At 40.2% G+C, this 25,741-nt stretch overlaps 1 protein-coding gene across 2 annotated transcripts in view; it reads right to left on the bottom strand.

Moving 5' to 3' along the window:
* Positions 1 to 566: 566 nt before the first annotated feature.
* The window catches only part of LOC144935331 (putative E3 ubiquitin-protein ligase HERC1), a 35,568-nt gene continuing 10,393 nt past the window's right edge, over positions 567 to 25,741 (bottom strand). For both annotated transcript variants that reach the window (XM_078861896.1, XM_078861894.1), the window contains exons 6-13: positions 21,032 to 21,156; positions 13,325 to 13,471; positions 8,800 to 8,837; positions 7,862 to 7,985; positions 5,008 to 5,178; positions 3,921 to 4,006; positions 3,018 to 3,488; positions 567 to 1,511 (exon numbers count right to left, since the gene is read on the bottom strand). In XM_078861896.1, the coding sequence (XP_078718022.1) occupies positions 1,254 to 1,511; positions 3,018 to 3,488; positions 3,921 to 4,006; positions 5,008 to 5,178; positions 7,862 to 7,985; positions 8,800 to 8,837; positions 13,325 to 13,471; positions 21,032 to 21,156 (1,420 nt within the window). In that variant the 3' untranslated portion in view covers positions 567 to 1,253. The remainder of the gene's footprint in view (positions 1,512 to 3,017; positions 3,489 to 3,920; positions 4,007 to 5,007; positions 5,179 to 7,861; positions 7,986 to 8,799; positions 8,838 to 13,324; positions 13,472 to 21,031; positions 21,157 to 25,741) is intronic.

Raw genomic sequence — 25,741 nt, 5'->3', positions numbered from 1 at the left:
TCAACTCCCTTACCTTAGTGCTCACTTAAATCTGTTTGCTCTTGCTGATCTAATGTGGGCCACAACATTGAAGCCTGCAGGCGACGGAAATTGTAAGCGTACCCTTAATGCACAGTTGTTGTTGCGAGCAGTGCCATCGGGGAATGTGCCGATGTGGGCTGCACATGTACGCATTGTTCTACGTACAGCAATATATGTTAGAACACGTGCATCACGTTGCGCAACTGAAGGCACTTGAAAATGTGTGCGACGTGGCAAGTTAATGTGTTTCATTGACACGCATGTTGTTGATGTCAAGTGTTTTCAAACATTTGAATACGATCATCACAGCAGCTCTCTGATCCTTTAATAATGCAATCGAGTCGTTTGTTGATAATTATTCAGAATAGAGATTGTCTTTACAAAACTGCAATGTTTATATTTTAATCATTTGTGAAAACACAAACATTTTAAAGGGTGCTGTAAATTAAATTGTTTAATTACCATTTACACCACCTACAAAAAGCCACATGTATTATTTGCATAATTGAAAAGGATCACATTTCTATTAAGTTTAACAGCAAGTTAGCTGTAACATTTTATCTTTTATTCCATTAAAAGTAATGCAAAATCGAGCATTACATAAAAAACATGTTAACACAGGCTGTTAAATTTACAACATTTAATGAAAATGGAAATCCTCTTTAATATAATATTAGCAGCTCTGAGTTACAAATCTTATTAAAGCATATGAATATTATTAACTGGACCAAATTCAAACAAAAAATAATTGAACACAATGGATTCCCATTATATTCAATTATCAGCGTAATATATTCAACGAAAAAAAAGGAAATTGCATGATTAGTTTTGCACGGAAAAAAATATATAGCATGAGGCAATTAATATACTTTTATGATTATAAAGGGATAGAACAAAAATACATTTGTAATGCTTACAAGTGTAACACACCACCCATACAAACTGTTGTAAAAAGTAGGCTAAATACACATAGCCTATTTTTTTGTCAGAGGAAAATAAGCATATTGTATAAATTACATCGATTACAGATGCTATTCCAGTCATGTGCATCATGTAAACCGTTTATAAATAACATCTGCGACTCATGTAGGTGTGCCATGCTCCATTGTAGACAACTACAGTAAGTTCACATCTCACATCACCTAGCCCATTACGACAATTCTGAGTTGCGCATCTCCACCACACTGGCCGGTATTCAAGTACAATTCAGAAAATGCACGGTGCCTGCTTACTTATGCATTATCAGTGCACTTTGGGTTGTCCTGTGCAGGACTCTGGGCAGAGAGAACTGGATCCGAAGCAGTCGCCACATCCCTCCAGGAGCTCCCGGAGGAGTAGATTGGGCGCCGAGTGATTGGAAGGCGCTTGGTCTTCTCTCCTGACTCCCAGGCAGAGAATGGACGAGCCGTTGGAGGTTGTTTGAGCGGCTGGAGGTGGGAGCCTCTGTTCACCCGGGAATGCGTCCCCTTCCACGGCAGCCTCTCCTTTGCCTTCACCGTGCCGTGACAAACAGACGTCTTTTAGAATTCTGCAAATGATGTGTGTTGTATCACGGTAACGTTATCAACCGTGGCCGATTCTTGCCAGAAGTGGGAGTATCCACCCTTTACTCCAACACACACGAGCTGCCGATTGACTAACTGCAGGGAATCCATTTATGCAGGGTAACCTACTGGACATCTGTGAAAAAAAGCTGTATAGCTCATTGCATTTTTCCAGTATAAGCAAATATGTGATTCTGACACTGCTCGGTGAACAGAGGCAGAGGAACTTAAGAAACTTGCCCGATTGTTTCAGCTGCCACATGGGCAGATAAAATTTGCATCCTCTGGATTGCAAACCCAATTGTGCTGTTACACCAGGGTGGTAGTATACCGTGTGTTGAGTATATTGTCAGAACTTTGAATAGCCAACAAACCCTTTGAACGTCAACATATGAATAAAGTAAAATAATGAATCAAAGGTAATTAAATAACTGCATCATGGGAAGGCCAATTAGAGCAATGGACATTGTTATGTTAATCGCGCTACCTCCTGGGTGAAGTCATACTGACTACAGATTGTTAGCATTTGACTAGGCTAGAACCAAGCTATTCTTCGGCAAACATAAAAGCTTTCACAGTTCATGCAAAAAAATAATAAAACATTTGCAAGCTTACTTATTCAAATAAGTTACATAAACAAAAATAGGAAGTGTGTTTGTCCAGTATTCACTTGCGTGACATGTTTATAGAGGAACCGGTTTTATTTACACCTTGTTAAGTAAGAAGTGGTTAATTGAGTACAACAAATGTGGGCTCCGCATTGGCAATTAATGACGTAACTGGGCTTCCCATGATTACAATCTTCAGACTCATTTGATACTTTTCAATCATGTTTTAGTTTGTTATCCTTTCCCTGTACCTCCGATTAACATGGTTGGATATGTACGGTGCGAAAGAAGTTCAACATACATATATGTTATCCATACAATGATTTTACTTCTTGAAAGTTTGTTTGCTACCCAATGTCTACGAATGAAAAACTCGGAATACTGTGTTGTCATTCAAGACTGTCCGTTTGTCAACGTCATTAACATGTCCGTTTTCCATCTGCACATAGTGTAAAGTGTCTCCTCTCACTCTAAGTTAGTCTTTATTTTCCATAACCCTGCCTCCGAGTTGACATAATTCGCCATGCCCTATCAGGCAACAGCGCCTGGAATGAAATGCAAAGCCAGATCTTAAAATTTTTGCAACATAATCACAATTTGGTGTGTATGCAAATTGAATTAAGCATGTAGATGAAAAAGGTGACTCTAGACAGTCATAAATCACTTCATAATATGACACTGTGATTGGATAGAATTAGATATACTCAATGAAAACGAGACTATATAAAAATTAAATACGAAAAGAGTAACCGCAGTTTAATACCGATTAATTTGTAAAGACAGTGACAGCTTACCGACCCAAATGAAACGCAGCTGCATTGTCTCTGTAGGTAAGCGTTCTTACCAAGGGTGGCTGCATGTCTGAAGCCTTTGTTGAAAGTCCACGGCGGACACCTGGAGTTGCACTCTTGGATCTTGTGGTTGGTGGTGTCTCGTTGCCCTTGAGGGTCCTTGTGGTTGCAAGCAGCTGCTGAGGTAATCTTTTGCTGGCCAACCCTGCATATGTCCTACCTCCAACTTTCTCTCCGGTTGATGGTTGGCCCGTCAATGCAGTTTCGTTGTCAGTGATCACGGCGTTTGAACGGTTCACGTGCTTACGTGAATCCTGCGACAGCACTGATGTGTCCGCTTGAATTTGAAATGTTTTAGTCGAATTAATGTTCTCTTCTGTTTCAGTTTTATCTGTACAATCCAAATTAATGCCAGTTTTAAGATAATTAATTGAACTGTCTTTAGATGTCTCATCATTCTCTATGAAAAAGCCAAAATCTGAAGAGTAATTTCTTAATGTCCTCTTTTCAAGCTCTTTGAGCATCTGTCAAAGAAGAAAAAATGTGAAGAGAACACTTAAGTTTAGCAATAATTATTTTAGAATGAACATATATCTGCATATAAACGTTCTAGTCATTTTACATCTTCAACATACAACTCATGTGTGAGTTCATGATATGTTGGGACATATGGAAGCCATTTGGAGTTGGAAAAAAAACATTTAAGGAAATGCCCACAATTCACTAAATTGCTTCAAATGGAGCAAAAGTGTACATATTTTTTTAAAGTAACATGACGTCAACTGTACAAGGGCTGCCCAAGATCATGCAATCTTCTGCAATATAAACCAACAACAAAGAGCACCACGACGCATGCCATCACTTGCTTTGAATGTGGGAGAAAAAACATTGTTCCAGGTGAGGAAGGTAAGGTGTTTGCCAGCAGTGTCACCTTACCATCACAAACAAATACTTACCAGGCTGTGAGTGAGAGGCAAACCTTCTCGTTGCTTCACCTGCGCTTGTTTTGGTTCATATTCAACCACCTTGGAATTAAGCCACTCTAGGGAAAACATTACACATAATTGCATGACATTAACATTATGTTTATCCTATCACGAGTATATGTGCTGTATATCATTTAATATCATTATTATAATGATGCCCGGATGAACCAAGAGTAATATGTATTCTTTGACAGTGCTTTCCATTGACATTGCATCTGTTCTGTTGCTGAAATGTCACATTGGTCTTGGGAATCCATCCTACTTCAAACATATATTATCGGAATCGGCAGACTCTCTCATAACATAAAACAATAAGAACTCTCTTTGTAGATAACACTGCAATGTCTAAAGCACAGCAGACGCAAATTTCAAAAAGAATTGCTTCATGCTGCATCTAGCATACATAGCACGATCAAAAACAAATAATGGTACTAACCACAACAAAGATAAACCCTGCCTTTAACATTACATTGTAGACCGAGTTCTGTGTGGCAGATCCTGGAAATCTGAGATGCAGCAATGGTCTCGGCTTGAGAGATATTCTTATCATCGTGATCAGTGGTGAAGATGGTATGCTGAAGCGCATTTTCCAGCAAAAGCACCTTAGCTCCCTCCCGAGCACTGCACCCACAAACCAGGCCCCTTACCTTGCCATGCCAAGCACACCTGTGTCATAAAACAGGAACGTACTATATAAAGATCCTCCGTATAGCCTTAACAGACTGTAGGGGCAAGTGCTGTTAGCGAGCACCTATGAAGGCCAGAACGGTACACGAGGGGGTGGGTGGCCAGCACCACGCCCGACCGCCTTTGTCTCCCTGATGGCGATGTGTACACACTGCACCAGGTACTAATGTAAGGCTGAGTCGACCTAGGGGAGGCCCAGGACCGGTTCAGATAATCGTCACTAGTGTTGGCCGTGAGCGGGAATCAAACCCGGGTCACAGCCAGGTTCATAACGCAGCGCGCTAATCGCTACACCACCACTCCCACACACACACACATACGTCACTCGATGCAACCCGTAGTCGCGAGGCGTTTGAGAGAAACGTCTCACCAGAAGGACCCTCCGCCGTCAGTGCCACTGCGTGCCAGGAGCCACAGCTCACGGCTCTCACGGGCCTCCCCGCCAGGTCGACTTGACGCGCCACCCACTCTCGCCGCTCCGCTGGGCTCCCAGCGCCCATCACGTGGCTGCTCCTTCCCCACATGTACAGCTCGCCTTTGGCTAGAAACCAAGTTGTTTAAGTGTCACGTTGGTCTCGTGGTTAGGTGCGTAGCACACTTTTATAGCCCGATTCTAAATTCTGCTGCTGCTGCGAGAATTTGCTGTTGGAGGCAATTTAGCACTTTTTGAATTTCAAGTGTGGTTCAGAGGGCCTATTGAACGATTATCAAATCATCAGTGATTATGAGAATGAACATATATCATGCATATGATGTTAGCGATGTCATGCATGGCCAATTGTTACGGACATTTATTTATATATTACTTTTTTCGTGGATTGATTCATTATTTTTCAACCCAGGTTGATGAAATTGAGCATTCATTGAATAACATGGTAATACAATGTAACACATTATATAAAGAATGAATTTAAATGGTTAATTGATGATAAAGGGTGTCCATGAAGTTATAACATTTAAAATGATTATAATTAGCCATTTGAGCCAGGTTTATAAAACTATACTGACACACACACAGGGTAGTGTGAAGATATTATCGTAAACATTGTATCCCTATGAACTTCCACATATCTGCCATGCTGTTGGCAATGCACATCGTATCAAAACATGACAGTCCCACATGTTGTGCAACCTCTTGGATGTGATTGTTTCAAATTATTCAAGCATGTACTGGTGAAGTTTTTCAGTAAAAAAAACGGGGTTTGCAGTAAAAAAACACAAAGTTACATGCATAAGAGACATGTTGCAAACATTGCCACCACACAGTTCAAACTGACATTTCTAATCCTATCATAAGGGATGATACCTTTATGGACATAGTGGATATTCCAGAACACACCAGAGAATAAGCTGACCCAACATGAAGTGTGCAATAAATGGTGACTATATGGGATGCTGAAATTTACATTGGAAGGGTTTAAACGTCTTTAGGCGTGAGTGATAAGAATGCATATATGCACACTGTATATTTATTGTATAGTAAACTATGCATTCCTGCACTTTTTATATTGCTAAAAAGATATGAAATAAAAATCAGACTCTTATGTCAGCATAGTATTCGGCTGCTGCATTTTTTTGCATATATTCCTAAAACTTTTTTTGCCAGCTCTATAATTATATGTAAGCAGTTTACAATCATAAAAAACAAGGTTATCACTATACATTTTATGTACCACTATTCATGAGCCCTGGCATGAGTTTTATGGCTTTAAAATAATTAAAGTAAAGTGCAAATACGTAAGAATTGTATGCAGCCCAACACTATTCTTCGCAATTAATCCCTTGCATCCCAAGATCCAAAAAGCCAAGATAAATTAGAAGCATTAGGTAGATTATTGGAATAACTATATACTCTATGGGAATAGTTGCAAAGAGAGGAGCAAAATAAGGTGTGTTTCTATTGCCACTCTGTTGTAGCTAAAGTTCTTAAGTGGGTGGCATAAGGGAACCATTGAAACGCCATCAAATTGGCACTTAAAGGCTTGTTGTGTGAACTCGGTGCCTTTGCATCGCAATTATGTGTGGCTCCCTGTGCAAAGCTATGTGACATGCATACAAGCAGTGTGGAGCAATGCCAATTATCATCATTTGAAAGGGACTTAAAATCCCCATAGAGTCCTATAGGATTGGAATGGGAATGAAACAGCCCTGCCCTCACATAAAACATGTGTTAAAGGTGCAAACCATCACTGTGGTGCGTACTGAGTTACCCAAGCTTGACCAAATAAGCCTCATCAACGCTCTTGTTTTTCAGCGATTGTTGCGTATTGATACAACAGGGCAAGCTGGCCTGAAGATCACTGCACAGCTTGCGGGTGATGGAAAAAAATGGCTAATTTCTTCACGGTAAGGCTGCATTGGTGGAACTCACACTGCATATGGAACTACCGGGCAGTGATTCCTACAGGAGTTGTGTTTTCTTTAAATCTCGTGAATGTGGCAATTAAGTTATAACTGAACATAAAGGGGGGAAACAAAGTACTTGCTGACTGCAAATACTTCATGGATGACTCCTGCCTCCCTCCCCTCTACTGCCTCCCCATTTTCCTTGTGCCGCCCCTCCTTCTGCAACGCTTGGAAACCACCCCGAGTTTTTTGACTAACAAGTATGTTGGTCTAGTGGTCACTGTTGAAAATACTCTGCCCTAAGATTGTAATCAAATCCCAACAGTTGTGCTTACGTGTAAATGTATTATTTATTTGAATACGTTTTTTACATTGACTATGACTATGTAATGTATGTAATGTACTTCCATTCATAAGAAACCTTAAAAAATATTATCATGCAAACGACGTGCCTTATCTTTACAGTACAATTGCCCACGTTATGCCATTCAGGGTATCGGCTACATTCATAAGATGCGACCCACGCCTGATTCACACACGTTGCAGGAAACCGTGTAAGGTTATTGACGGATATTTGTATAGTGCATACAAGTCCATACAAGTAGAAAACATAACTAACTACATTACACCTGTCCCTTCTTCACCCCTGCACAAACACTGCTGGATTAAGGGCATACGCCGCTTTGTGTGAGACTCTGTGAGGCTGCCCACAGTGCTGACACACAGCTGTGATGGAGTTATGCATCGAGTGTTCCATTTTATGTAGAAGTCACACACGGCTGGAACCCAGCACTCCCTCTTCCCCTGCCACGCAGAGAAGTGTGGAGTGGCACGAGTTGGGGCTGGGGGAGGCCGAGAGGTTGGAGGGAGATCATCACCAGTTACAGCAGCGCTGTAGGCATCCCCAGCTGTGATTTGCACGGTCCGGCCATCCAGGGGAGGACACGCCAGGCGCCGCGGCACAACTGAGAACGGCACCCGCTGGCCATGCCCCAGCTGTCCCTAGAGCCGCAAGAGATGGACGGGGCCTTGAAGAACTGGGGACGTGGCGTATCAATGTGGCTGGACATTAAACACCGAGTATCCAACATTATCTTCTTGGTTCTTTCGGTAAAGTCACGTAGAATGGAAATAATAAAATAATAAAAATAAAACATAATAAAATAATTCTCACGACGTTTCGGCCACAACGCAAGCAGCCGTCCTCGTGAGAATTATTTTATAATGTTTTATTTTATTATTTTATTATTTCCATTCTACATGACTTTACCGAAAGAACCAAGAAGATGAATCCCTGCAGTCACGAAAGCTTTTAATCGAAATTTATCCAACATTTATTAGTTAAGTGAGCAGCTACATTGTGAGACAGAACAGGCAAAGGCGCAACCTTGCAATTGCTTGCTCACGCCACTGCTGGCGGGAAGGGCCTCCACTCGAGAAAGCCCTAGAGAGCCCCTCTATAGGGTATTTGGCCTACTCTTCCACGCTTGAATGCCCCTCAACAAACAGAGGACACCGGAACTCTTGATAATACATTCAAGGACCATTTTTTGTTGTTATGTGTAATAATTAATTGCCATGAACAAAGCAAATGTGCATAACACTCATGAGAAGAAATAAATACATCAAAACATGAAATGTACTCAATGTAACTTTCAATGGTCTGAACTCGAAATGTTATAGCACGCCGATTCACTTAACTAATGTTTGAATATTGCACCACAATATAGCAGCCTTCATGCCTTAAATTGAATACGTGATAATATACATATTAAAAGCATAGAATACTGTGCTTGTATAGCCAAATCGTGCTTACCTCTTGACCTGAGCCCCAGGAGTATACATTTCCATTGTCTGCAAAACAGACATATCTGAATTAAGCTTTGTCTTGCCAATACAAAAGCTTGACATTGTAACTACTGTTAAGCAATGCAAAGCTAACTACAATATATGTTAATTTACAAATGTAACAATGTTTACTTGAAGCTTTTACAGATGTGCAAAGTGAAAAAGGATCACATTCTCAAAATCGTTTCTCTGGCTCTCTCATACCTATCGAGTATATTTGTTTCCATACACTCTGCTATATCCTAATACATTGTAATCTTGCAATTTATCATTTGCATTTATATAGATGCTGAATAGTGTCTGTAATACATATGTGTCTGTGTATGGTAAACTTGAACGTTTTGGTGAACAGATATTGTTCCAATACTGTTTTCAGCGACTGGATTTGCTCGTAATTAATATTTTTTCATTGTGAATATTGCATGTCCGTGGCTTCTCTAGAAACTATTAGCCTCGTTAAATTTATTTATCTATTTACTTATTTTCGGAGAACATATTCATTTATTTGCATATATACAGTTTTTTGTGAAAATAATCAAAGAGGGGTGTTATATATTCAGTATAATATTAATAATTATGTGATGCTGTTCACTGCCTGTCTATTTTAATATGTGACTCACCCCATACGCACTCACACAACATGAATATGTATGGTCACAAAGGTCACCCTCCAGTCATTAATAATCCTGTCATCTTGCTGTATGAAAAAAGAGCTCACGCCTTTAAAAAAAAAAAGGGTCACGGTGGAATTTACAGAAGACCACGTGTACGGACAAGTGTCCAGAGCGTGGCACGCACCCATTGGCAAATGAAAAGGGTGCTTGCCTTCCACTGGCCCCGTGCCATGTGCAGGCAGCGTATTGTCCTGGCACATTGGGGTGTTCAACTCCACATGGCAAAGCCAAGGCCCTCGCCGTAGGCTTTGGTTACAGGCCTGCAAACATTTATCATCTTTCTGGGCCACCGTGACAGCGATGCAGGAGGGGTCAGCCGATCCCGGCAGCTGTACGAGGCATGGCTAATGGTGGAGAGAGACGCGCCGTCCGTAACTAGATGCTAATGCATAATCCTATAAATTACCCGCACCTCTTTAGCAAAGTGCTCGCCTGTCTCCTCGTGCGTGTGATTTGCACAATACGCCAAACGACTGGCTGAAAAAATGAAACATTGTGATGCTAAATATTGCTATCATCTATATCAAACACTCATCACTGAAACGGGCACACTTTATGGCGTTGCATTAGCTTTAGGTGAAAATTAAAATGCGTGAATAATTTACCTGAAACTGCATAAACAATAGCATCGTAAAATATTGGGTGTTTGAGTAACCTTCACAAAGACAACTAAAATGTTTGCATCCTACAAGCTTGTTTTAAGAGAATATATGCATTTTAAGTTCCAACCCATTTGATCAAACCATTTTAAATTTGAACTATTCTTATGCAGCGTATAGCAAAATCTTTCGTAAGATTCCGTATAAATACAGCAGACATGCAAGGAAGATTAGGGTTAAAGGTGAAAAGCTTCAATATATTGCAGGAAGGGAGTGGACAGAAATAACTAGGGCCAGAATTGGAGTCGTGCAAACGCGATTCAGCAGGCTACAGGGAGGAAGCGTCCCTGGTTATTAAGATGTCAAAAGCCACGAGGAATAAAATTGAAATGTCAAGCGGAGGGTGCTGCAATATTTAGGGGCTTTTTGGCAGAAGGTGAAAAATCTTTCACAAAACCCAAATACGTTCTTGTCTGTGGTGCTAGACGTATTTGCTGTTTACAGTGCATCTCAACAGAATAATATATATAAAAACAAAGACAAAGAGCCTCCATATAGCCTTTAACAGACTTTTGGGGCAAGTGATGTTAGTGAGCACCTATTATGGAGGTCGGCATGGCACACGAGGAGATGGGTGGCTAACACCACGTCTGGCCGCCTTTGTCTCTTCAGTGCTGATGTTTACACACTGCATCAGGTGCTCATTTAAGGCTGAGTCAACCTAGGGGAGACCCAGGACCAGTTCAGATATTCGTCATTGATGTTGGTCGTGAGCAGGAATCAAACTCCTGTGACCGGATTCGTAGTGCTGGTGTGCACGAACCACTACACTGGTCCCCACATATAAAAATATAAAACAAAGATCCCCCATATAACCTTTACAGACTGTTGGGGGAAGTGCTGTTAGCTAGCCAGGCCATACCGGCCTTCATAGGTGGTGATTCACAAAGATTAATTGAGTGTATACATCCATTTAACCAGCTTGCTGTGTTTCTTATATAGTTTAAAACCTCCCTCTATTCAGCAATCAGCGACGGCATCAAAAAAAAAGATCTCCACTTTTGGCGCAAAGAAGCTCACAGCTCTATCTGCAAATACATCTGTAAATATTTACTAGCAAACAAACCAACACCACATGACGCGAGAGCACCAGAACATGTCACTCGAGTCCGTTTAGCTCTGCTAAAGCTGCAGGAACTTAATCGGAGCCAGCCAGTCAGCCGGGTGATGTAAAGGTCAATTTCATGGCTGATTTCAGCGTACATAAATATACACAGGTCATTTCAAGTTTACCGAGTTCATCAAAGTAGTTTGTCCTTTTTCGATCGTGTTTTGGAAGCCTCCCGGTGTCTCCAATGATCTCACATTTACGTCGGCCAGTCAAGAGATGTTTTGAAATAATATCTTTTAGAATACGTTTTCTCATGAGCATTGCATTGACAATGTTGTAAGATGATACAGAGTTCTTAGGTTTTTTCGGTAAAGTCACGTAGGTAAAAAAACATTAAAAAGTAAAATAAAATAAAAATAACGACGTTTCGGAGGCAACACAAGCTTCCGTCTTCAGGTGGTACCGTCACAGCCACGACAGCTGTATCAAATACAGCCACGACAGCTGTATCAAATACAGCTGTCGTGGCTGTGACCACCTGAAGACGGAAGCTTGTGTTGCCTCCGAAACGTCGTGATTTTTATTTTATTTTACTTTTTAATGTTTTTTACCTACGTGACTTTACCGAAAAAACCTAAGAATATGAATCATTGCAGTCACGAAAGCTTCAAATCTAGAATGATACAGAGTACTCAATTATCCATTGATAAATGCAGCATATAAACGTAAATGAATCAACAAAACAAAGTTGTGTTATACACATTTCGTTTAACAAGGGGGATTTATATGATTAGCCAAAACCACTATTTCAACAAACTACTATCCCTTTTATCACGTGGTGTGTCAATCAAGAATTACTGAGAGGAGCAAAAGCACACAGCTTGCATTTGCGAGCTCATCCATACATTGCCATGTTCTGCTCTCGTCGCTAGAGTTAATCCAGTCTTTTGGGTCCACTTATGTGTGACAGAACAGCTCAACCACTGGCCAGTGCTTTTTAGGCCCTTGGTGCTAACGTTTTTATCAGCCTATGGAATGTGTCCCACAAGTCACTGAGCTCTTTAATATACTGTTGGAACTACAGCATGAACATGGCAACAACAAAAAACGTGCACTCATGCATATTCGTGTTATAGCAGACCGATGAACACTTGATTAAGAACGAATGTACAACTGGTTTTCTGCTTTGGGGCGCAGTGGCGACATCGTGATTCGTGCACTAAACTGAGTTCTATGTTCCACTGTGACTCCATACAGTGGTGTGTGCTATCTAAACCGGTACTGGGCCCCCACCTTCACTAACCCATGGACCAGCAGTGGTTAAATATGGTCAAACAACCCAATAACTGGCACAGCATGGGGAGGGAGGCCTTTGAGCAACAGTGGATACACAAAGGACTGTAAATAGTCAGTTATTAATTCTCCTTATAAAACAAAAATAGTAAAGTAATTAAACACATTAATAGTTATGAGCGAAAGGTTTGTAGTGCGGCCCCTTCCCAATTAGCCTTTTTGAAAAGGCCCAATGGTGTATTTCGCACAGCTGCCCATCACAAAGTTAATGATGCGATATCGTTCCAAAGAAATAGCCATCATGCAAAGGCAATTAAAACTAAATTCCAAACTCCAACAATCGCTGAACTAAACAACGTGACATAAGTAATGTGTATTTCTTTTACATATATCTAGGACTCTTTTTTTGCGAATGCAGTAAATATAACGGGAATGCATATCACCTGAATAAAGAAACAAATTAATTGGAATTTCTAACTTTTTGAAAATTACAAATATACATTTTACTACCAGCAGATACTAATGAGTTTATAGCAATATAATACTTTTAAATATTGATGTAGAACGTGTTACTATGAATTAATCAATGCAGCGATTACGAACAAAGATAATCACATGCTGGAGTTTTCAACTCTAAAACTCATAAATAGATTTGAAGTGGTATAATAAATGGAGACATTAGGTCACACGAGCAATATTTTACAACAACAACAAAATCCATGTTTTCAAGAAGATGAGTGATATTGATGAGCTCCGGTGTAATCATCACACTCCGGACACTCGACCACACCGTGATGGAGAGGGGGAGAAACTGACCTGTCATGGCCAGACTGTGGGCGCCCCCTCCTGCCACAGCCATCACTTTGCCACAGCGCTCCATCATCATGGTCTCGGGGTTTAGCAGGTCCTGAGTCAAGCAGCCGCATGCGCGTCCATACCCCCACGCGTACAGCCTTCCACTCGCTGTTGGCACAACAGAGGATTAAAAAGGTTATATACTTGAAATAATATTGTAAACAGTGCTGTGAGATACCAAAATGTCCAGAAGCAATGCCTAACTCATCCATGATTAAAGGATGAGATAGGCGCCAAAGTGGAGAAATATTAACTACCTTGCCTGGTCTATAGGATGTCGTGGATTCGATCCCGATCCTAATGCCTGCTGGATATTTGGAGTTTGCATGACTTTATCCCCGTGGTCGCGTGGATTTTTCTCTGGGTCCTTCACATTTCTCCGAGTCATCCACGGTTTTTCCCTCCACATTTACAAACGTGCATTCAGAGTGTTTGGCTGCTATAAAATGTCCACGTGAAAAACCACTTTTTTGGGCTATGATTTTTTTTTGGTCAGGTCGCTTCTGAAAAAAGAGAGCTGGAAAGCTCATCAGGCCTTACCTGGTAAAACACAAATAGTTTTAGTAGTATTTTATTATTTCAAGATAAAGGTGCAGCCCTGCAATTTCTTGCTCGCACCACTGTGGGCAGAAGGGCCACCACTGGAGGGAGTTCTAGACAGCCCCTCTAAAACGTATTTTGGGCTTCTCTTCTACATTGGCCAGGTATCTTGGAAGAGATATTCAACTTAAAATTGGTTTTATTTTACTTATATAACACTATTTCACAGACATCTTATCCAGCTCAACATATATTCTCTATGCTAACACTGAAAAAAATGTCATTTGAATAATTCATGTGATAATGTTCACACAGATAAGTCACAATGGTCTTATTTAAGTGATATAACAATGCAATGTTTGGATCTATCTCTTTGAATATGGAGAACTACATTTCTCAAAGTTTATCAATTGTGGAAATTATAAGCCTGAAGATAAGCCAGGAGCAGACGACTTTAAGTCTTTTAACATAGTGTATATCCTCTGTGTTCTGACATACTTGGTGCCTTGATGATGTTACAAATCTTGACGCCTGAAAACAATGAAAGGTATACAAAAAAAAGCACTTGGTAGTTTACTTGTATGCTCAAGCTAGCTTATAGCTTGAACTCAGTGAGGCTGAAGACAATTCAAAAGAGTATCTCGATATGAGGAAAATCTCCCAAGGCAGAAGAAATGTGCAACACCCGTCCAAATGAATTGTATTCCTCAATAGTACCGTTAGCACCGAATCAATACTGTAGGTTTCTGAGAAAAAGAAAGAAAACACTTCTCAGCTGGGTAAGGGCCATCCACCAAATGACCTACTTTTTACCAGTTATATTACATGATAGGGTGGGTGAAAAACTGATAGTTTAAAAAACTCGTCAGTGTGTTGATCAATCTTGTGTTGAGTTTCAACTCGGATACAACAGCCTCATAATTGGTGAATTTCCAGAAATTGATGGTATGAGTCTCAGCCGAATATATGATGTTGAGGCTTTGTCGGCTTGTAAGGTTGGAGTCCAAAAGGAGGTTGATATCCTGTGTGAATGTGTGACCTCACGGCAAGTGACCTTGCAGGTCAACAAATGCCTTGAAGTGGAGCACTCGTGGTGACTGCCGGAAGCATGTAATCATGGCTGTTTAAGTCCCCTATGACTGAGAATGGTGACAAACCAGAGGGTAATTCAGATGTATCATGAAATTTACTTGAAATATCTACACACTGTTTTTATATATTTATATTATATATATAGAAATCATGCATGTGAAACATCAATCTGGATTCCAGTGTGTGTAAATGTAAGGATAAATGTACGGATTGGAAGTGGATATTCTGACATTACGTTTTCAATTACCCGCTTTGACATTTAACACTACAGTACATTCACTGTCATCGTCATCTATAACAATTGTCGATCCACTGCTGGATGAAAGGCTCCCCCACATAATTGCCATTCATCACGTTCTTGTAATTACACTATCCATCTCACTCATGAGTGCACATGAACTAATCTCAAGGTTCCATCTCCCTCAGTGATTGTCCTCTCTGGCATGTTCCTTAATTTTGGCTGCTATTCCATTATTAGCCTTGTCCTTCACCCTTCCACGCAATGTGCATTGTCCAAGCCCACCGCTAACTTGAAAGTCAAAGCGATGTCTCCAATAGGTGCGCTGTTATGTGATACTTGCGTTATGTCTTCTCAGCGTAAAGCTCAGCATGCACATCTTCCACGCTCCTCTGTGTACTTTAACGTTTTACTCCACTTTCTTTGTCAGTTTCCGATCCATATTTCATATCAGGAAAATGTTGAATCGTTGAAAATGTTCTTCTTTTGGCACACTGCTAAGTTTTCACTTTCAATTTCAGTTTGCTAAATGACCCCAACCTGTTTTGCTTGCCTTTTTACATAATCATTTTTAACCAAATCCATCTTCAATGAGTGCTATAGGTATAAGTATGCCATTGGGTTTTCCATTCCATTTGCATCCTTCCCCCAATGTTTTTCTCGTGTGTAACTTGCTCTCTGTGACCTTTTTCACTCATATTCATCTTGAGCCCATTTTTATAGTCGTATTTGTCAATTAATTATATAATCTCCGGCACTTAATTTATATTGGTTGTTATAATGAATATATCACCATTTCTGTTAATGCCTTAATTTTTGCAATACAATTTTTAAAAGATATCCTAATATTGTGAATGCAATTGGCGATATACACACATGGTTGCCTGACTTCTCTTATGAGTTGTATTTTCAAATATTCTTGCTGTGGATTTCACACCTAATGATGATTGCTTGTGTTGCAGTCGAAACGTCGTGAGAATTTGTATTGTTTTATATTTATATTATTTTATTATTTCCCTTCTACGTGACTTTACCGAAAGAACCAAGAATAAGAATATGAGTTGTATTTAGTTACTTTCTGCATGCAGTCTTAGAGTAGCTGTTCCACCTTTATACATGGTTTTGATCATTTAGATATTTTGTCTAAGGCCTTTTATTGTGAGAGCGTGGGTGATTTAGTCAAATGCCGACAAAAGTCAGAAACTGATGCCGATAATCTTATTGATGGAATAGAATGTTGATATAAAATGAGTAATAATAATGTTTAGTCTTTTGTCAATATACTATTGACGTCTCCACGCTGTATTGGTTATGGGGGTTATTTGCTCACATTGCATCGCGTTGGTTATTGCGGGTCGGTGAAGGGGGAGCGGAATTGGCTTTTGACGTAGTTCACAATTGACGTTTGCTGTGGCTCGGAATGTAACTCATGTCGCCGGGTTCATAGTGCAGTGCACTTTCCGCTGTGCAGCAGCACCACCGACTGTGCATACCTCCTCATGCAACAGAAATGTCGACTTGTTCACTGAACAACAGGAAACTTTTACGTCTAAAGTCTATTAAAAAAGAATTGCTCTACATCTGTGCAGTGGCACTGGCTCAAAAGTGCGGGGGGGTGGGCGGGGAGTATGGAAAACTAGCTTCCCTTTGTTCACGGTGTGCAATAGTCACACGTTCCAAGGGAAGAAACAAACATTTTAAAGGGTAAGGCTACACCTTGCGGTCCTACGGTCACTCTATTTCAAACTGAAGCCAACATTGCCCCCTACTGATGCGTTTCTTGCTATTTCACTGCAACGGAAAATACCACGTTGTCGAATGCAACAGCGCTCGAGATTCACCGATATTGTCATGAAATGCTTTGTCATTTTTCTTGTTTACATGAAATAAAGACAACATAAATGTATTTATTTAGATTTTTCAGGCCTTCGTTAATCTACTGCTGGATGGAATGAGGGCCTCACCACGCTATGTCAGTCACAGCAGTTGTTTGGAACATACCTCACCGAGCTAGTCAGCACAAGGGTCTGAGAACATGTTCAGATATCACTGATAGTAACGATGGCCATGACTCGAACACAGGGTGCCAGGCTCGTAGGGTAGCACAGGACCACTGCACTTCCACTCGACCAGAAATATTAATCACAACTTTCAGAAAGCTCCTGTATCTACTGGGTTCTCTAGAACTCAATTTTGCAGCCGTATCCATCATACACGAATGACGTAGTAACTACAAATCACACTTTTTTTTCTACATCAATTCATGATCTATTTCAGGTTATAGCACAATCACAACAACTGTTTCAATGCAAACGATTGTATCACGTAATATTATGTAATCGTAGAGACATTCTACTTTATAATGGTTATCACGTTACCTATGTAAAACCTGGTATAAAAGGCATGTGAAATAATTTCACATAAAAAAAAATCACTACCCATTGAAGTTTTCTTCAAAACAGTCGTTAGTCGGATTATATAACGCTTGCTTAGTGGCTTTGTCTTGTTTGTGTGAGTGTGTGTTCTAAACAACATGATGCATCATGGCAGCCCTAAGTATGCCATTATTTTTGCCAGACTAAATAAAAAAAGCTTCAACCAAGGCTCTTACCAGATGCCACGGTTGCCGACCGACCACCTCTGACTCATTTTAGCCCCCCACAACTTCCACCTCGCTCCCCCATCCTGACAGCAACAAAGATCCCCCATATAGCCTCAACAGGCTGTAGGGGCAAGTGCTGTTAGCGAGCACCTATGAAGGACGGCACGGCACACAAAGGGGTGGGTAGCCAGTACCACGGCTGGCCACCTTTGTCTCCCTAATGTCTATGTTTACACACTGCACTAAGCACTCATTTGAGGCTGACTCGACCCAGGGGAGGCCCAGAGCCGGTTCGTATAATTGTCACTGGTGTTGGCCGTGATTTGAAATCGAACTCGGGTCGCTGGATTCTTAGCGCAGCCAGTTAACTGCTGCACCACCGGCTCCCCATCCTGACAGCGCACACTCATACAAACACACACCCATCCACCACCACAGTTAAGACTCTCCACATCCTACCCACCCAGCTAAAAATATCAGTCTCCTTCACAGTCCAATGGCTGCCGGAACAAATGTCCAAGAGACACCTTAGAGCCATTGGTGTGGCGGCAGAGAATCAGGTCCGCTACATTGTCCTTGTTACCTCCGTGTAATGGACCTGTCAGAAATCATCCCGAGCCGTCAGCAGGCCCAGCCTCTGGTAATTACACGCAGCCCCACCGCGCACATTTCCCCGCCAACAATGTACAACAGAGAGAAGCTGTCATAATAGAATAGCGCTATCACAGCTCACTCAGCCGTCACGTAATACGTCATTTAGCCAGGCAGAGGCTAACGTACACCATAATTTTCTGCTTTCACCTATTAGGAAATCACGGCCAGGTGGCCAGGCACAGGGCAAGAGATTGCTTTTGATAAGGTTATTACACCAGTGTCCAGAAATATTAATGATAATAATAAAAATTGAATTCGAAGAACTCTAGACATCCCAAATTAAATACAATATTGTACACGAAGGCTGCCAACTTTTTCAGGAGTGATATGTTTAAAATAATGTATTTATATGGTGACTTAAGTCTATCAATATTAAATAATTTAATGAAGGGTGAAGTTATTTTTTTTTATTAACACCATCCAAGGCTAAAAATGTCTTGCACGTGACCAGGTTATGGTGTTCTATTGAGCCGATTAAGAAAAATCTGACAATATTATTGTTGCGGATTACTCGTGCATGTGGTACAGGAGTGCTGGCTTCATTATGATTTGCTCCTCACTCGTTGAGAGTCAGTGACTCACTCCCCACGTGGCCAGAAATAAAGTTGGAAAATAAACTGATTACTTTAAGAAACAATAAAGGCAGATGACACCCTCTCTCGGGCTTCACCCCCATTCTAGATAGGTCGTTGTATCGCCAGACCGTATGATGGGAACGCCTTGTGGAGGCCTCTATTCCGCAGCGGATAGATCATGGCTCACAATGAGCAACAGCTACACGTGTTCCCATTAAACACGTGACATTCTTCGTGGTTCTAAACTTCTGTGAGTAATAACTAACAATAATAATACGCCCGTCAGAAGACTTGCACGTAATAAATTGTATGTGCCCTACAAATATTTAAAAGGCATATAGCATAGAGCAGTATGGACATTTCATTGCATTGCGGCATGTGGCCAGCAGCACTTGGTGCTGGTGTCTGGCTCATGAAGATGTTAGAGGAGCAGTACTCACTGCCATGTATAGATTTGCCATCTTTTTTAGATTAAGCCTGTGCCATTGATTACGAGGGCGGTTAGATGGAGGGCATTGAGGCCTCCTTTAAACACGGGGTTCTGACATGTTATTATGATTCATGGAGTCTATTTCATGACCAAATAATGTTTATCAAGGGGTGTTTGCACCCGCTAGAACGCTTGCTGTTTATCCCACTATTGGAATTCCATTTACTGGAGTTAGTGGCCATCGTTAACCCAGTTATAAGGATAGTAAAAATTATGATTCCAATTATTTACCAAGAAAAGTCTCACTGAGTCTCAAAACCATTTTTCAGTTTGGTCCTGCAATTGGATCTTTGACCAATAGCACAAAAGAGTGTTTGACACTTGATAATAAAGGCAATTAACTGAACTGTACTCAGAGAAAACCCGCGCACATGATGGGATAACAACTGAGGTTCCGCACTGATGGTTTCAATCCACAAACACATCAATTCAATAAATATGCAGATTGAGTCTATTTCCGTACTTAAATCTCATGGTGACTTCACAACCTGCAGCCCCATGCAGTCCCACATTTGATATTCTCTGGTTTGACCCTCTTTAGTTTCTGAGCTCCAACTAGGTTGGGCACAAATTACCACATTTATGGTGACTTGGCATAGCTGAAGGCTATGAATTTGTCTTGGACAATCATGTTGAGTTGCAACAAACCAATGTTATCTTATATCATGTGTAAAGACAAACAGGGATGAACTCAACTAAGTCAAGCTGTGGGGGATAATGTTGGTTTTGGCTTGTGTGATCAGGTTATTTCCACAATTTCTATGAGAAATCCAGACAGGGATTTGAAATCACAACTCTTTCAATTGCAAATAAATGCACTTTGCCACAGCTCTACCCAGCCAAAAGTTTTACCAAACTATCAAATTATTGTAATAAAATATCACGCATTTATTTTCAGAAAGAACATGTACCATGAATCTTGACTTAAAGCTTTCGTGACTGCACGAATTCATATTATTTGGGTCTTTCGGTAAAGTCACGTAGATAGGTTCAAAGAAAATAACAAAAAACGACGACGTTTCGATCGCAACGCAAGCGGTCGTCATCAGGAGGAGAAAAAAAATGACCGACGCTTGTGTTGCGATCGAAACGTCGTAGTTTTTTTGTTATTTTTTGTTATTTTCTTTAAACCTATCTACGTGACTTTGCCGAAAGACCCAAAGAATAACATGTACCTTGTCTTGAGATAAAATAAAAAGAAAAATCACGACGTTTCGGAGGCAACACAAGTCTCCGTCATCAGGTGGGACCGGTCCCACCTGATGACGGAGACTTTAGCTGTATCAGCTAATCTGGCTGTGACGGTCCCACCTGATGACGGAGACTTGTGTTGCCTCCGAAACGTCGTGATTTTTCTTTTTATTTTATTTTACTTTCTACGTGACTTTACCGAAAAAACCTAAGAAGATGATTCCTTGCAGTCACGAAAGCTTCAAATCTAGAATTGTCTTGAGATACAGTTGTGCGCCATACTTACGTGCGACTGCCAGGCTGTGGTTGGCTCCACAAGCCACCTGGATGACCTCCTCCAGATCCTCAATAACGCGTGCCACCACCGCCTCGTCTCTGCTTCCCACTCCCAGCTGTCCAAAAGTGTTGCCACTTTGAAGACAAATTGTTCAGAAAATGTACGTTGTTTTCTTCTTCCCTATACAGTATATACATATAACACGGCCAACATCAAATACACGTAGCTAAGGTTATTTTTGGTATAAGGCTTTCATTTTTGTTTGAAGTTATCTATATATTTTAAAAACATGTTTTCACTGTCATCATCGTCATCAAGGACATAGAATCCAGAATTAATTGTCATAAATGCTACATGTAAGATTTCCGATGAATAACACAAGTAAGCGTCTGTCGTTTTAATGACATTCTCTTTGCGAATATTTCAGATGTAAGCAGAGGAGGATTCAAACGGTTCAACATAAAAGCTCTTATTGCACCTCCAAGGAATGAATTGATCAGAAAAAAAGAATCCTTCGTCATATCAAACGTGAAAATCAAAACAGCGTATGCTAACAAAAAAAATGTAAAATGTTATTGACACTCCCAGCATGTCACATAAAAGGAGATATAGTGTCAATAGGACACACTTTACGCTAAGGCTGACACTTTCATGTCACTGTACACTTCAATGTACCAAATGCAAATGCGTGGCTTTCACGAAGCCAATAGAGGCAGCAATATCGCCAATACCAAAAAGCCTGTTCCATTAATGCAGCCCACGGGCTTATAAGCTGAATGTGATATAAAGAGGTGTGAGCCAAAGTAATTTGAAATGTAACTTTTAAAATATATTTACTATGCACAGATATGAACAATGTTATGCACACTTTTACTCTAAAAATTGTTTCATGTTTCATAATTATATCTACAATTTAAGGAACTAATATTATTACAATTTATCATACTGCATTTGTTCAAATGTAAAACACAAAAAACACATTATAGGTGACATAAATACTTTCCTCTACTGTATTTCACTATTTACTTACATTGTTTACATCAATTCACACCTATTGACTCGACCAACAATAATCGTCAGAGACCAGAGGCCTTATTTGAAAGGCATCATAAATTGGAAAAATCAAGGAGATCAAGTGTGCAGCTCTACATTAACCTTGCAAGGTTGTAAAAGCCACCAGCCATGCAAATAAATTAGCCTTGAACCTCCTGCAGAATTTTCACAAATATTAGTCAGAGCCTCACATTTGTCTAGGATATATAGCACAATAAACAAAAAACTACCAAACTTCTGGAATACGTATTATTTATTGTACATGACATACGTGTGAAAAAGTGGCTCTTTGTCAGATCAGCAGATATAACCGAAAAGCACTAGCCTTGAATAGGAACAAAGCAAAGTCTGATGTCATTCTTAGCAATGTGCTTTTATGACCTTTATAAATACATCCATGTTCAGCTCGTAATTACTGCAAGGGGCAGGAAGCTCAAGCATGCTTATAATGATAGTTATGAAGGTAAATAAACCAAATAAAATGTTGACAGCACTGTAATGGTTTCCCCGCACTCTATATATTTAAAGGCTGGTTTCTTTGTTCACTAAAATGTTGCATACATGTGCACATTGATAACGCAACCCTAAAAGTTACAAATATATATATACAATAAGCCATGTCACATTCATGCTCTCTTTATTGCCCCTCGAGAATGGTTGTGTTGAGTTTTTGTTATTCGTGCGTTTTGTGCACCAACGCAGTATCACAAACGCATTTCGTAGACTTAAAGTTCATTTCAGAACGTTGAAATTAGCGAGTAAGAAAGGGGGGACAATTTGGTTAAGGTTGGCTCGATGAGAGACTTAGAGGCTCGGGTCTCACAACCCAGTACAAAATACTAACATTGCACTGTGGTACCGTTGTGAAACAACACTTATTTTGCACAGACGTTTTTTTTTTTGGAACATTCTCAATCCTCTTCTGTGGCTCGGACGTAAAAGGCCCCATTCTCCCCAGACCTGCAATAGCAATATTAGCTGCCAAACACTGTTATGTACAAGTGCTGGTGTGGTATAAAATTGCACCTGAAAATTCTATTCTTCGCATATTGGGGTGTCCCTCCAAACAGATGCCATTAACTACCACCAAATTGGTACAGCCGTCATCTGTCTGTAAACCACCGCACGAACAACGGTAGGCAGAATTATTTAGAAATTGTGGAAACATACCACATTAAGGTTAAAGTAGTGGAGCAGTAGGACAGTGGTTAGCGACCTGAGATTGGTTCCCAGCCTCAACGAGCACAAGTGGCAGGTGAAATCAGTACCGGTCCTGACCTCAATCCCCTTCATCAACCGGCACTGACCAGTGTGGTCAAAAAACCCTCACGACCGACAGGGCGTGGAAAGGCCTTCATCCAATGGTTTATTGAGAATGGCTGGAATGTAATTTATTCGCATTTTAGTCAAACTAATGTGTCATAACAAGTCAAATTTTTTTATGCTGAGAACCGTCATAAATAGAATCTCATCAATCATTACATACATCTACAAAGCCGGAAATGTGAGTGATTTAGTTTGATGATGAAGAGAATATATGGCATAAAAACAAATAGGCTGTGGTTCCTTTGATAAAATACATCGGTAGACATTACAAGAATGGGTTCTCTACTGACGTGACACTTGTGAGCAATGCATTTCATTCACATCTGTTCAAGATCGTTTTATTCGTAGCGTTATTGCATTAATTTATTCCGCGTAATGTACCGTCTTGAGTCTCCTCTGGGTTGGGTACTCACCAAGGGATTCACTTTAACACATCGGGTTTTTTCTCCCCCCACACTCCCACATGCCGAGCGTGACAGAGCAACTATTTGCACTAAAGCTGCTTTGGCAATCTCTCCCAGACTGTGGCTCTGTTCCAGCCCTTAATAACAGCGCATCAATTTCCAACTAAAATCATCACATGACAAAGCAGCGTCGCTGCACTATTTGTAAACATTTTTTTTCCAAGTGTGAGCCAAATAAACATACGAACCGCATTCTGCATTCCCACACACAAGCCCTGTGGCAGCCTGAATAAATGAGACATATTTGAATAATTTACGATATCCCTCTGAAAACATGTCAAATATGTTTTACGAAACCTATTTCCGGTTCATCTTAATTAAGTGTCACACTGGGGCTTGTAAAATTGTTATAAAATAGCTTATTTTACAAAATAGCTTTTGCTTCTTTTTTTTACAATTGGGAAATCTCCAAGCAGTATCCTGGCAAACTGAAAAGGCAGCGAGCAGGAAGCACATTGAAATACCTCGGGAATATTCTAACCTAAAAAAAAACACGATTGCCTCAATAGATACTGATCGACAGATGCAACAAGCTTTGGACATGTAATATTCTTAAACTATGATCCATCTCTTGACATACGAAAGAAATACGTTCCTTAAAAGTTGTCCGAAAAGTGAAAACTCCATATATCGAACCCTATTTTCTAATTGACTTAAATTATATCATTGGAGATGCATTCCTATGGAAAAAAAACTAGGCCCCAAGACGAAATAAAATCGCACTTAAGAATGCAGCAAATCTTTTGTTAAACACATATTTAATGGGCAATCGATAATTTTATAAAATGTGAATAATACTCCTCAAAATAAGTAGCGAAATAAAAAACACACTTTAGAGTACCTACCAGAAACATTGACGATAGTCGCGTGAGGTGGTGGCGTGAACAACAGAAAGAGCAGAAACCAAAACAGCCAACCTTGGGCACCGCAAAGAGTGCGGGGAAACCATTACAGTGTGAAAAGTATGCCACGCAAAACTATTTACAAACTCTAGATTTGAAGCTTTCGTGACTGCAAGGATTCATATTCTTAGGTTTTTTCGGTAAAGTCACGTAGGTAAAAATGTTAAATTAATAAAAGTAAAATTAAAAATAAAATAAAAATCACCACATTTTCGGAGGCAACACAAGCTTCCGTCTTCAGGTGGAACCGTCACAGCACGACAGCTGCATCAAGTACTTGACTGAAGCTTGTGTTGCCTCCGAAACGTCGTGATTTTTATTTTATTCTATTTTTATTTTACTTTTATTAATTTTAATTTAAAAATTTAACCTACGTGACTTTACCGAAAAAACTAAGAACATTTACAAACTACTGAACAATTTTTTTTATTTTCATTTTTTTAACAACCTGGAGCAGCATGAAATTCATGCAAGGATAAACCACAGACCAGGCGGTGTTCGAGTTTTGAAAAGAAAATCGTCCCAAATTTTTCTTTGATAGTTGAGAGATTTAAAATTCTTAGAAATGCGAATTTAACGTAACCTATATGGAATTCGTTCCCTCATTTTACCTTACGTTATGGCGAAAGTCCGAATATTTAGTTGGCCATATAACGAGGAATGACAGTACCTGCTAAAAAAGATCTTAAACAGAACGAATATTTATGCTATTCAGGTATAACTATGTCATAATGTATAAAATAATTATAAATTGACAACCCTTTGTTAATCCATTGCTAGATGAAGGCTTCATCAGGTTGTTTGACCATACTTCACCACACTGGTCAGTGCAGCTTACCGAAGGCGGTGATGCAGAACCATTTAAGATATCACTGCCAACGATGTTTGCTGTGGCTAGGCATTAAAAACTAAGTTTCCAGGCTCGTAGCGTAGTGCACTAAATAGTGTGCCACTGATCTTCATGGGTAATGCAT

Source organism: Lampetra fluviatilis, chromosome 13 (genome assembly GCF_964198595.1).
Source record: "Lampetra fluviatilis chromosome 13, kcLamFluv1.1, whole genome shotgun sequence".
Classification (NCBI taxonomy): domain Eukaryota; kingdom Metazoa; phylum Chordata; class Hyperoartia; order Petromyzontiformes; family Petromyzontidae; genus Lampetra; species Lampetra fluviatilis.
This window is presented reverse-complemented; position numbering and strand designations above follow the sequence as displayed.